The following is a 14,637-nucleotide window of genomic DNA, read 5'->3' as shown; positions in this document are numbered from 1 at the left end:
ACCCCCATAGGCAGACCCTGTAGTATAAGGCATTGCCCCCATAGGCAGACCCTGTAGTATAAGACGGCACCCCATAGGCAGACTCTGTAGTATAAGGCAGCACCTCATAGGCAGACTGCATTATAAGGCAGCATCCCATAGGCAGATCCAGTAGTATAAGGCAGCACCCCCGTAGGCAGACCCTGTAGTATAAGGCAGCACCCCATAGGCAGATCCTGTAGTATAAGGCAGCACCCCCATAGGCAGACCCTGTAGTGTAAGGCAGCACCCCCATAGGCATACCCTGTAGTATAAGGCAGTACCCCCATAGGCAGACCCTGTAGTATAAGGCAGCACCCCCAAAGGCAGATCCTGTAGTATAAGGCAGCACCCCATAGGCAGACCCTGTAGTATAAGGCAGCACGCCCATAGGCAGACCCTGTAGTATAAGGCAGCCCTCATAACAAAAAAAACAATAAAAAAATACTCACCTCTCTTCCTCCTTGTTCCAGTGGAGCTCTGAGCTCCCGCTTATCTCTTGACAGCGGGTGGCGGGTGGTGACATCATCGTGCCCACTGTCAGTGTCGCCGTCGATGACGTCAGACGCTGACAGGGGGATGATTGGAGAAGAGATAGGAGAGGACTGCTGCTACTTATAGCACTTTATGTAGAAAGGAGGAGGGGGATGATGGGAGAAGAGATAGGAGAGGACCGCTGCTACTTATAGCACTTTATGTAGAAAGGAGGAGGGAGGAGCTTTGCTTCTAGCTCTTCCCTTTTACATAGAATCTTATAAGCACCAACTGTCATCTCCTATCTCAGTAATGGGAAAATCTGTCTACACTGAATATAGATTTTACCTGTGAACTGAAAGTATTGAGATCATATTTTGAGGAGAAAGAAGCAGATTCTCTCCAATAAGATATATTACAAAGTTTCTTATTATCAGGTGTATTATTGATTAATGAAATAAGAATTAAAACAGGGATTTTATATTAAAGGGGTTGTCAAATAGTATAAACAACATCAGTATAAAATACAAAAAAGAACCATTGTTGTTTTTTTATTTTTAACCATGAACAACCCCTTTAATTAATTTATTCTTGAAAAGTCTAATAGATAGGGAATGATATAGAAGAAAAGCTTCAATAGAAGCCATAGTTTGAGTCTTCTTCTCTCAGCTAGCACACTACGTCTGTATTATACACAAATTCACAATGCGATATCTGTTGTTCCATAGCAATAAGAGTAGCAATATGATATCATAAATGAATGTGCAGCTAATATTAGCTCCAGAAATAAAGCAGCCTTTTGTTTCAGTAAAACAATACAAGTAAGCACTTGATCTGCGTAGTTGTCAGATACTTTACACTGAACTGATCAGAAATGACGGCAGGCGTGTTCACATTCCGTCTCACAAACGTCAATCGTTGTCAAGGAGAGACGACACGTCGCTGATCATATCCAAGCACCCTCTCCGTAAGGCTTTGTAGTATGGAAGAGGAGACAAATCTGAACATTTTTTACTTTTTTAGTTTTACTACAATCGAATTGCACAATATTTCAGCGTATAAAAATCTGACCCCCATAATAAAAGGAATTCCCTAATCAATATGTAATATACCATCCATATTGGATGCGGATAATGAAACGCTGTTTTGAACTCCTCTGTGAGGTCATTCATTCATCCTACATGGGGAAGTGGAGGACTACGATATTGATGACCTAACATTAGGATGGGTCATCAATATCAGATCGATGAGGTTCGACAATCAGCTCTGCACCGTTTTATTTTCAGCTCCGTTCAGTGTAGTTGCCATTCTCAGATACTGCAGGTAATCTCACATTCAAGTCAAGTCATAAGCACACCCTAGGGTACAATTCTTTTTTTCCCCTTACTTAAATGCATGTATTTGTGTAAAAAAAAACATTTTTGCAATTGCGTTTTATTAAACATTTGTACTGCCTATTGGTGGCTGCAGAGTGGTCTTCTAACATATAGTACAAAGTATTTTTCATCCTATATCCCTATCTATTTGATGCCATAATCTAAACTATTTTCCAATATACTTGATTTAAAAATTCCCTATCCTTCCCTAACTACACTTTCTAAAGGCCCCGTCTCACACAGCGACGCTGCAGCGATACAGACAACGATGCTGATCGCTGCAGCGTCGCTGTGTGGTCGCTGGGGAGCTGTCACACAGACAGCTCTCTCCAGCGACCAACGATCAGGGGAACGACTTCGGCATCGTTGAAACTGTCTTCAACGATGCCGAAGTCCCCCTGCAGCACCCGGGTAACCAGGGTAAACATCGGGTTACTAAGCGCAGGGCCGCGCTTAGTAACCCGATGTTTACCTTGGTTACCAGCGTAAATGTAAAAAAAAACAGTACATACTCACCATCTGTTGCCCGTCAGGTCCCTTGGCGTCTGCTTCCTGCTCTGACTGAGCCGCCGTACAGTGAGAGCTGAGAGCAGAGCGCAGCGGTGACGTCACTGCTGTGCTCTCACTTTACGGCGGCTCAGTCAGAGCAGGAAGCAGACGCCAAGGGACCTGACGGGCAACAGATGGTGAGTATGTACTGTTTGTTTTTTTTTACATTTACGCTGGTAACCAGGGTAAACATCGGGTTACTAAGCGCGGCCCTGCGCTTAGTAACCCGATGTTTACCCTGGTTACCAGTGAAGACATCGCTGGATCGGTGTCACACACACCGATTCAGCGATGTCAGCGGGGCCTCAACGACCAAAAAAAGGTCCAGGCCATTCCGACACGACCAGCGATCTCACAGCAGGGGCCTGATCGCTGGTACATGTCACACATAGCGAGATCGCTATGGAGGTCGCTGTTGCGTCACAAAACTTGTGACTCAGCAGCGATCTCGCTAGCGATCTCGCTATGTGAGACGGGGCCTTAACTGCTTCTTTTTTTTACTATTCCCTTTTCTGAGAATCCCAGTGCATGCTGGGATACTCAAACAAAGCATCATCAGGGGGCACAGCCTGCGGTCACTGCCCAGCTCCTGCCCCCTCCCTGAAACGAAGTGTCATCGCTGGTGCTCGTTTCAGGGGCTGGGCTAGTCCCTGCTCTGTCCCTGTGCGATGTGCAGACTGACAGCGCACTCTCTCGCTGACTCAGACGTGGCGTGACAGACTACTGGTGTCACTTGCGGGGGCAGCACTGGTCTCCGCAAGCCAGGTATTCTGGCACTGCGCACTAACAGAGCACTCTGGTTCCAGCTTGTTACCACTGATCTGAGCCAGTGAGGTAGTGCACTGTCATTGTGCACATTGTAGAGTGACTAGCCCAGCCCCTGAAACAAGCATCATTGATGGAGAGGGTAGGGGCTGCGACAGTGACCAAAGCCTCTGTTCCCTGATGGCACTTAATTTGAGTATTCCAGCATGCCCTGGGGATTCTAAAAAAGCATCATCAAAAAAGAAAGCAGTAAAAACAAAAAAAGAGAAACCATTAAAGATAGTGTATACAGGGAAGGATATGGAATTTGTCTGTTCGAATAGTTTTTCCTGGGAAGTTTTATTCGTGGAGATGTTATTTCTTGTAAAAAACTAAAAAAATCCTTGTACACATCTTACCGTTCACCTCTCGAGCCCCTCCACTCCTCACCATCACCCATCAGGTCCTGATTGCATCTTCTGACAGCCACCACGTGTGCTGAAATCCCTGGGACTGCCGGTTCTGATGAGGCCCGAGATGTTTCTGCACAAGCAGGCAAAAGGTTACGGCATCATGATGTCAAGACATGTGCGTGCGAGCACACGCACAGAACTGCCCCTGCCTCATCAGAACTGGAAGTCTCACCTCACGGTGAGATACCTGGGGATTTCACCGCAAACAGCAGGGATCAGAAGATGCGACTAGACTGGATGGGTCCCGAGAGGTGAGTGGTGAAGTGAGTGTAAGAATTTTTTATTTCTTTAATCCTTTTAGTTGAATCTGCACAGAAGCAAATTACTAAAAATCCCTATTTTGGTGACTTCAGATTTTTGTAAAATTTGAGTAGAATTCAATTCCACTCAAATTTATTTGCTCATCGTTAAATGAATTTTAGCCATACACGGCTTTAAGTAAGGAAAAAAAATTGTCCCTAAAGGTGGGCAACCCTCTTTCAGGTGACTATTGAGTCTTATTGGCATTTTTCCATAATTTGCTTTATCTTTACTTCGAGGTGATGGCAGCTAAATTACAGAATCATGTAAAGAATCACTATGAATCACTCATTATTACATAGGCCATTAGTCATAGATACATTTTTGTATCAACACTAGAGCGTCACAACTGTGAAATATGGAAAATAATACAATACGATGATTTAATTTTATCCTCTCTGCAATGCTGCGGATTTCAAATCTCCATACTTAGTTCCCAGGTGTGCGTCATGCATTGTCAGTGAATATATGTCTCATACATAACACTTCAAATAAATGGCAAGGTATACTCGATCATTAGGAAATATAACAAATACAGCAGGGCCAGTCATTACAGAATCAATATTATACTTCACAATCTATATAATGAAGGCGCGGTCCATAACAGTCTAACAACAGACTAATAAGATACACTGGGAATGCCGCCGAGGACAATTACCTTTGTCATTCAATCACTTTTGTCATTGTGGACCACTGACTAATACTTTCTCATACTGAAGCAGAAAATAACAAATATGAGCCCATTTCCCCAGAGCAAGAAGCTCTTATGCCATGAAGCTTCCTAGCCATTTCTGAATCAATAGCATCAGTCTACTTCTTCTACTAATGACCCCAGAGTTTCCATTTTTTACTGAAATGTGCTGCAAGAATGATGAGAATAACACACAGTAAGGTTTTATTATCGAAGAGTATGAAGACGGACCTGAAAACTAATTTTAAGAGGTTGTTTTATTAAGTTTATATCTATAAACCCAATTGGGATGTAAGGGTTTACGAGAAAAGGGGCGACCTCTGCAGACTCTATTAGCCAGATTTATAAATAACCATGTCAGCACAACACATAAGGCATAAGGGAGCATCATAGTCAAAATGTACCCAAGGGACCCACTTGATGTAAAATCCACCAAACCAACCGAAGACAGCGTTCCTTAGGAAGTTTCCTACAGAAGTTCTTTATTCCTCCATATAATAACAGTAACTTTTCTACCTGTATGGTTTTGAAAAAGACCATTTAGGTCGAAACCTCGATGATGTTAATATATGGAGGAATGAAGAATTTATACATGAAACTTCCTAAGGAACGTTGTCTTCAGTTGGTTCTATTAGCCACATTGGTTGCAACCAGTCGCTTAGATGACGTAGACTATAACGTTTCCAGATACAGTGGTAAATTGTAGAAACTATATTTATCTACAGAAATAATTTAAAGCTGGATTCATTTCTTGCAGTCACAGGAAGATCATTTGGAGGTCCCTGGTCCATCAGTCACATCGGTAGTCTAAGCCTACCAGACAAGAGTCCTAACAAGAGTCCTGTGAACCTCATTCTACTCCATCAGTCACATCGGTAGTCTATGGCTACCAGACAAGAGTCCTGTGAACCTCCTTCTACACCATCAGTCACATCGGTAGTCTATGGCTATGAGACAAGAGTCCTGTGAACCTCATTCTACTCCATCAGTCACATCGGTAGTCTATGGCTACCAGACTAGAGTCCTGTGAACCTCCTTCTACTCCATCAGTCATATCGGTAGTCTATGGCTACCAGACAAGAGTCCTGTGAACCTCCTTCTACACCATCAGTCACATCGGTAGACTATGGCTATCAGACTAGAGTCCTGTGAACCTCCATCTACACCATCAGTCACATCGGTAGTCTATGGCTATGAGACAAGAGTCCTGTGAACCTCATTCTACTCCATCAGTCACATCGGTAGTCTAAGCCTACCAGACAAGAGTCCTGACAAGAGTCCTGTGAACCTCATTCTACTCCATCAGTCACATCGTTAGTCTATGGCTACCAGACAAGAGTCCTCTGAACCTCCTTCTACACCATTAGTCACATTGGTAGTCTATGGCTACCAGACAAGAGTCCTGTGAACCTCCTTCTACACCATCAGTCACATCGGTAGTCTATGGCTAACAGACAAGAGTCCTGTGAACCTCCTTCTACTGTCCGGTTTTACCAGAGCCTCTTCTTATAAATAGGGAAAAGAAAAAAATAAGTGCTCCAAGTGTGTTAGTCCCAGCAATAAGCACAGCGAGTAAAGATAAATTATTCGTTCACCTGCCTGGGGTGTGACTCGGCACAACTCTGTACTCATGAAAATAGAAAGGCTGCTGCTCCGACCGCTGACCCACTCATTGGTGGGAAGAGACGTGCAAGGAGCAAACAGGAAAAGGTGGTTCCCCAGGAGCTGCCAAGAAGTACTGACAATGGATGTGAGCGTCTTGATTCTTTATTCAAACAATGCGTTTTGGAGTCGGGTTGACTCCTTCAGGTGTGATACATAAAAGAAACCTCCTCACTTAAATAGAGCGCGGAGGTGACATATACACAGCTTAAAACTATGAATATATATACTGTAGTTGTGTGCAGCAGAAAATGCAAATCTCATTTATAAAATTCCCCAAACAACTTGACATTTATTCTTACCAAAAATATACATGCATAAAAAATATATATAAAAAATATGTATACAAATGTATGTGCGTAACATTACTTGAATGAGAAAAAATACTGTACTTCTTAGGCCAATCCATCCAGGCAGATTAACACATCTTTGGTCTTCAATAGTTTAATTTAGCCCTTCCGGTGCCAATATGGATAACTTAAAGATCCAGTAGGATTCGCGATGTACTATTTTTTGGTATTTATGTACAGTTTAATCCTTTATTTTGTTCTAATGTAGTGAATGTTAAGCTCATACTATCTTTTTATGTTCTACTGCAAGATGTTTGGATAGACTATGGTTTAGAACTCAGTTTTTGATATTGTCTATGGATTGACAAAAGACCATGTAGGTCTGAAACATGTTGCCTGGGAGCGAAGTGGATATTTCTTTATTGGCTTTTTAATTTTTGTGCTGTTGTGTTCAATCATTTTTTATGCCTTTTAGACTACCGGATCAATAAAGCAATTCTTTTAAGAAGATGTGAGTGCTGGCTATCCTTTGGACTGTTGCGATTAATGGAGAATTTTGCTGTGCACCCGGAAAGGTGAGCTGATTGCTCCTTTTTCACATATGCTTATTTATTCTACATAGTAAGGGCTGCGTGGTTCTTCCCACATACTGTAAATTACAGTCATATTCAAGTAGATAAACCATAAAAAATGTTCCACGCACATCCTTTGTCAGCACTTTTTGGCAGCGCCCAGAGATTAGTAGGGTCGGCGCAACATCAAGAGTGAAAGCTGCAAAGTAGGAGGAGTTTCTCAGGGATCTGTGATGGCAGCCATGGACCACCAACGTTACGAGTGGCCCAGGGTCCTCCAAATCTTTGCACTCAACTCTAAAACTCAACCTATTTGACAGTCAGTAGCATTTGCTCAGATTCCTAAACCTTATATATTTAAATTTACATTTATATAGAACATTTTTGAAAAGTCAATCCTACTTTTTCGTCATCCTCGGTAAATGGAGCTCCTCCAGGGGTCTTGTTTATTCCTTGAGCGACACCGATAATTTCCCCATCACTATTCTGTATTGGCATACACAGCAAAGATTTTGTCTTATATCCCGTTAGTTTGTCTATTTCATCACTGAATCGTCTGTCCTACAAGAGAGAAGAATATTATTGAACACATATTTCCATCTTATACCAAGATCGTATTAAAACAAAGAGCCGGTAATTTTACAACATTTAAAACATCTTTCCTCAATTGCTTACTGTAATTAAAAAGTAAAATGTATTATTAAATAGGAAAAGGATGCAAATGTAGAACCCAAGTGGCATCGAGTCATAGAGTATCTATGACTAAGGGCGCACCCAGCGCCAGAAATGCGTCAGAGTGTTTTTTCCAAAACTATCATGTGGGTGGATTTTAGTCTGATGAATATGTAATAAAGTGTGAAGATTTTTTATTCAACGCAGATATGCATTTTCTGTCTGTCAGCAGTGTTGGAACAGAACCCATCAAGATAAAGACAGTTTTCATGTCCTATGTATGGGGATCAATCTTTTTTTCTTTTCTCTAACAGGTGAGAGCAGTTCTCACGAGTCCTTTTTTTCTTCTCCTCTAGTTCCACATTGTGGCTGTAGTTATACAAGTCCAGACCAAAGGGGTGCAGCAGCTGCCAGCGACTGCCATTTCTACAAGTGCTTCCTAGTAATGTGCCTAAACTGCACAAATATAATAGGTGAGCCCTTAAAGGGAATCTGTCTGCAGGTTTTTGCTATGAAGACAGCATGCTGCAAGGGTTAAAACACCGAATTCAGCTATGCCTCTTTTATCAAGCTCTGTGGATTTGTTTGCTTGCAATGATTGTTTTAGAACCAGGAGCTTATCATTGCTTGGACACAGCAGAGTGCCTGCTAGATCGACACGCCCCTCCTGTGATAGGCACCTCACTGTCTATAGACTATGTATATACAGAGCCTGGTGTGGGTGGGGTTAGCTTTCTCAGCTCTGCTTCATTGCTAAATCTAAAAACTCTGATTGTGCCATGCACCCAGTAATCTAAATGATACATGTTTGGATTCACCTTCTCTTTTCCTACATCAAGCTGCTCTCAGATGAGGTAGCAAAAACCTGCTGACAGATTCCCTTTAATTGCTTGTCACTGGAGTTACACGATGGTCTTTAGGTCTCCTTGTATTCTATTAATTTACAGTAAGTGCCTATTAATGCGTACCACTCCGGTGACCATGAAAAATGATGCAGAAGTTAATCTGAATATTACATTTGTAATTTTGAAGCTGATTGCATAGGTACAGTCAGTGGCCATCGGATCAGTTTGACATAATAGTACAGGTGAATTTTAATGATTTGTGAGACCCTGGTTCAGCACCCACGCTGCTGCTCCATAGTGGCAATTGGGCCCTGCAAACGTCCTACTACCTGTTGGCATCCTGCTTGCCTTTTCTGATTATTAATTATTGATTATTGTACTTCATGACATTGCAAGGTCTACTGATCCAAAGAGGTGCCAAAGATTCTGGCAGGTAGAAGAAAGTCCCCAGTCTTCTGATATAGCCGCCACAGACTAAAGTCACATGGTGCATTCTGGGAAAAGTAAAGAGTCGCTGCGAGTCTGACGATCTTTGGTGTAGCTGGATCGAGCTGCTTGGAGGAAATCGTCAAATCTTTAAGGCGATTCCACGGAAATGAGTTTTGTTCAACATGGAGAAGGAGATTACCCATATGGTGTGCTGCAATGTGTGCTATATGCGTACAGACTTGCCAAAAGAAAAGACAAACTTTACGTGCCACAAATGCAAGCTTGCAACTCTGTTAGAAGAAAAGGTGCAAAGTCTTGAAGGGAGAATAGCTACACTGAAGCTCAACAAAAAAGATGAGGATTTCCTTGACAGAGCAGAAAAATCTCTTCAGAATGTTGCCAGAGAAGAACTTTTCAGTGTTTCTGCAGAAGCTAATGGCAGAGTAGAAATAACTGTTCAGAAAATTAAAACAGATGTACCTTTCAATGTACCTGCAGAAGAAGAGAAATGGAAGAATGTGACCCAAAGGAGAAGAAGAATGAGGAGGCAGTCAGCACCCATACTGCTGAAGAACTGATACCAGGCTCTCACGCAGTACAAGTATAAAGATGTACATCAGAAAAGTGCCTTGCCCACAAAGAACATCCCAGAAAAAATTCAGAAGCCTCCTGAAGGAAGAAAAAGAAGTACTGTGGTGGAAAAGAAAAGGGGAGTGGTGGTCATGGGGGATTCCCTACTGTGAGGAACAAAAGCCTTTATCTGCCAACTGAATATTACCTCACAAGAAGTGCGCTGTCTTCCACGTGCCCAAATCAAAGATGTGTCTGATAGGGTATCAAGACTCTTCATTGCTACAGATGACTAGCCAAGTCTACTAATACACGTAGGAATGAATGACGCAGCAAAAAAGGACTTGGAAACTATATGCAGAGACAGACCTAGGCCCGGAAAGTCAAGGAACTGGGAGTGCAAGATGTCTTCTCATCCATCCTCCCAGAGGATGGACATGGACCAAGGAGATTGAACAGGATTCTACAGGTGAACAACTGGCTACGTCAATGGTGTCGTGAGCAGCGTTTCGGTTTCTTGACCATGGAGTGAATTACCTGTATGATGGACTCCTTGCTAAAGATGGCTTACATCTTATGAAAACAGGAAAACACATATTTGATAGAAACCTTACTACATTCATCAGGAGAGCTTTAAACTAGAGCAATATCAGAAGGGAAATATGCAGCTAATGAATTCTTTTGAGAACCCTGCTATTAGAAGTGGAATAAAGTACAAAAAAACAAATTCTGAATGAAAATGGAAGAGCAAGAAAAACCAACTAGAAACTAAAATATGTCTATATAAATGCAGAGAGCAGGGGAAACAAGTAGAATTGGATCTCCTAATTCAGGAAGAGAAATATAATGTCATAGACATCACTGAAACTTGGTGGGATGATACACATGATTGGAATACAAACCTTGAAGGCTACAATGTATTTATTTAAAATACGATTAACAAAAGGGGAGGAGGTGTTGCATTGTATGTTAGGAAAATGTCCACAGAGATCCAAGCTTCAGAGACTGGTTGCTCTGTAGAAATGAGAGAAGAACAGAAATTACACTATTGTAGGTGTTAACTATAGGCCACCTGGACAGACTGAAGATATAGATGAACTCTATTCACATCAGATGTCTCTATTCTCAAATAAGTACGACATAGTGATCACGGGAGATTTTAACTATCCAGATATTTGTTGGGAATCTCTCTCAGGCAAAAGTAATGGGTACAGAAAATTCTTATCTTCTTTTGCTGACAACTTTATCTTTCAAAAGGTAAAAGAGATAACAAGAAGATCTGCAATATTGGACCTAATTTTTATCAACAGGGAGGAAATGTTTGAGAAAGTAAAGGTGGCTGGGAATTTAGGAGGCATTGATCATGCTATCCTCAAATTTTAAATTACAAGAGCAGGAAGACAAGCAAGGACTCAGACTTTAAGATTGGACTTCAGAAAGGCAGGTTTACAATGGATTCAGAAATAGGGTAAGAAAGGTCTCATGATCCAAGGATATATGAAGAATACCTGTTACTTTACCTTCGGAGAAACCTTAAGATACATCTGACTCAAAACATAAAGAGCAGGATTCTGACGAAGACTGGCACTCCTGTCCCGATGAGCCACATCTTTTTTCACAGCTCAAATTAAATGATTTAGTCAGGGACTGGGACCTTTCTCAACCTTTAGGCTCTAAACTAAAAGAAAATAACCTGCTACCTCCTTGCACCTGTTTTTTAGCAGAGAAAAGGAATTCCTTCTATACTTTTCTCAAGACGGTGCTCTAGTGTATTGCGGTGATGTTCCTGGGCTGATGGAAAAATTTAACATTGAGTACAATGTGAGTGAAGACTCTTTATTAATTCATCCAAAAAAGTCTGAAAGTTGTGCTACTGCACAATGGCAGCAAATATGCTTCAGTGCTATGAGAATTTAGACTTTATTCTCAAGAAACCTAACCACACGTATCAATGATAGCCAATATGTGGTGATCTGAAAGTTCTCACTTTACTCATTGGTCAGCAAGGAGGATACAAGACGTACCCATGATTTTTGTGTGAATGGTAAAGCTGAAGTAGGACTCATCACTGGAGCCACAAAAGATGGCCACGGAGAAAATCTTTGCAACCTGGATTCAAGAAAATTGTTGCGGAAAGTTTAGTTGATGGCAATAAAGCTTTCCTGCCACTATTCCACATTAAGTTTGGACTGATGAAGCAGTTTGTGAGACTGCCAATCAGCCAATGAATAAGCAAAAGACATTTTTGTAAAGTAGGATTTAATTTTTAAGCTTGCTTAAAAATAATTTTTCTCAGCAGCACATAGTCCTGTGTAAACAGTTCTTGTGCTACCAAGAAAAATAATATTCTAAAGATTGTTCTGTGTGCATAGAAGCACAGTCGGCCTGTATAAAACAGGCTATTAACCCCTTTCCAACGTTGGGTGTAATAGTACGCACATGTCAGAATCGCTCCCTGTGCTGTGGGCTCCAGCCCACATCTTTCCTTGCACATGACAGCTGTTTTGAACAGCTGACATGTGCCTTAACAGCTGTGGGTGGAATCCTAAAAGTCAATATTGATCTTTTAACAAGCCTTACCACATCACTTAGTATAAGAGCCAAACCACACACACTATTTGCAGACTCGTGTTTCAGTGTGTTGACTCTTAGTCAGTGCAAAGCAAGAGATCTGAAATGACTATGTGATAGGCCTATAACTGGAGTCTAAGGAGTAATGTCTCTTCTTGCGGAGATCCAAGAGGTAATGTTTGTCCATGCGGAGACTGACATGTCAAGGTGAGGAGAGTTTTAAGCAGCAATGCTTTTCTGGGAAATATGCAAATTGTCTTTTCAGATAGGAAGAGGACTAGAATTCTAGTGCCACCTATAGGAAGTAGCAATCCTAAAAGTCAATATCGACTTTCTAACGAGCCCTGCCATATGACGTAAGATAAAAGACAAAATCAAAACTCCTTGGGTCAGACGACTCTCACCCAGCCAAATCAGATCTCACACTTTGCCCTGATGAAGGGCAAAACCCAGAAACACGGTGTCTGCAAATTGAGATTTTGGTTTTGGCTTTTATCCTGCCTTTGTTTTTTAGATGACTACAATCTTTTGGGGGGGCACTTTTTTATAGTAAAAAAACCCTTTTAAAAGTTTAAACAAAACACTGTTATAACATCAGCACACAGGACCAAGGTATAAATACAAATTCTAATGGTGACATTATTACAATTGATATATCTGTGAAGTGACCATATTACATTAGAACACAGCCTAAGGCCGGTTTCACACGTCAGTGGCTCCGGTACGTGAGGTGACAGTTTCCTCACGTACCAGAGCCACTGACACACGTAGACACTTTAAAATCAATGCATCTGTGCAGATGTCATTGATTTTTTGTGGACCGTGTCTCCGTGTGCCAAACACGGAGACATGTCAGTGTTCGTGGGAGCGCACGTATTACACAGACCCATTAAAGTCAATGGGTCCGTGTAAAACACGTACCTCACACGGACGTTCTCCGTGTGCAGTCCCTGTGGCATGCAGGAGACAGCGCTACAGTAAGCGCCGTCCCCCCCACATGGTGCTGAAGCCGCGATATCTTCTGTGCAGCAGCGTTTGCTACATAGAAGATATGAATAATAGTGTTTAAAAGAAAGATCTATCTGTCCGCCGCCCTCCCACCCCCTGTGCGCCCCCCCCCGCTGTTCTGAAAATACTCATTCGCGTCCCTCGTTGGCTGTCGCTGCTTCCTGTCCTGGCGGCACCTTCTACTGTATGCGGTCACGTGGGCCGATTAGAGTCATGAATATGCGGCTCCACCTCCCATAGGGGTGGAGCCGCCTATTCATGACTGTAAATGAGCGGCCCCACGTGACCGCATACAGTAGAAGGAGCGGCCAGGACAGGAAGCAGCAACAGCCAACGAGGGACGCGGGTGAGTATTTTCTAAACAGCGGGGGGGCGCACAGGGGGTGGGAGGGCGGCGGACAGACAGATCTTTCTTTTAAACACTATTATTCATATCTTCTATGCAGCAAACGCTGCTGCAGGGAAGATATGAATCGCGGATTCTGCACCAGATGCTTGTATGTGTGGTACCCAGCACGGTGCGTGTGGTACCCAGTGGGCACACGGGCGGCACACGTGTGTCGCAAGTGTGCCACACTGATGTACACCAGAAACATAGGGGCACACGGACACGGATAATTCCGGTATCGATTGTTTCCGGTACCGGAATTATCGGGACGTGTGAGACTGCCCTAAGAAAGAAAAAAAAGTCCAATATTGTGGCATCCTTGGAATAAAACACAACCATAGACCGGACTGTGCTGTGACAGTCTCATCACTGAACTCTGCCTTAGGGCAGTCTCACATGTCCAGATAATTCCGGTACCGGAAAAAATCGGTACCGGAGTTATCCGTGTCCGTGTGCCCGTGAGCTCACGTAGGCCATACGTGCAGCACACGTGTGCCGCCCGTGTGCCAAGTGGGTACCACACAGAGCGTGCAGGAGACAGCGCTAAAGTTTAGCGCTGTCCCCTGCATCGTGCTGAAGCCGCGATTCATATCTTCTGTGCAGCAGCGTTTGCTGCATAGAAGATATGAATAATAGTGTTTAAAAGAAAGATCTATCTGTCCGCCGCCCTCCCACCCCCTGTGCGCCCCCCCCCCCGCTGTCCTGAAAATACTCACCCGCTTCCCTCGTTGGCTGTCGCTGCTTCCTGTCCTGCCTTCCTATCTTCTACTGTATGCGGTCACGTGGGGCCGCCGATTACAGTCATGAATATGCGGCTCCACCTCCCATAGGGGTGGAGCCGCCTATTCATGACTGTAAATGAGCGGCCCCATGTGACCGCATACAGTAGAAGGTGCGGTCAGGACAGGAAGCAGCGACAGCCAACGAGGGAGCCGGATGAGTATTTTCAGAACAGCGGGGGGGCGCACAGGGGGTGGGGGGGGCGCACAGGGGGTGGGAGGGCGG

General features: G+C 43.1%; 2 protein-coding genes across 2 annotated transcripts in view; both read right to left on the bottom strand.

Annotated features, from left to right (window-relative positions):
* The window catches only part of LOC143784406 (uncharacterized), a 223,627-nt gene that overhangs the window by 5,715 nt on the left and 203,275 nt on the right, over positions 1–14,637 (bottom strand). The window lies entirely within an intron of this gene.
* Positions 1–14,637, bottom strand: part of PDE11A (phosphodiesterase 11A) — a 614,587-nt gene that overhangs the window by 425,555 nt on the left and 174,395 nt on the right. Inside the window, exon 2 of the mRNA XM_077272627.1 lies at positions 7,552–7,710. Within this exon, the coding sequence (XP_077128742.1) occupies positions 7,552–7,710 (159 nt within the window). The remainder of the gene's footprint in view (positions 1–7,551; positions 7,711–14,637) is intronic.

The sequence above is a fragment of the Ranitomeya variabilis genome, chromosome 7 (genome assembly GCF_051348905.1).
Source record: "Ranitomeya variabilis isolate aRanVar5 chromosome 7, aRanVar5.hap1, whole genome shotgun sequence".
NCBI classification, from domain to species: domain Eukaryota; kingdom Metazoa; phylum Chordata; class Amphibia; order Anura; family Dendrobatidae; genus Ranitomeya; species Ranitomeya variabilis.
The sequence above is the reverse complement of the archived record's forward strand: the minus strand, read 5'-3'. Positions and strand labels throughout refer to the sequence as shown.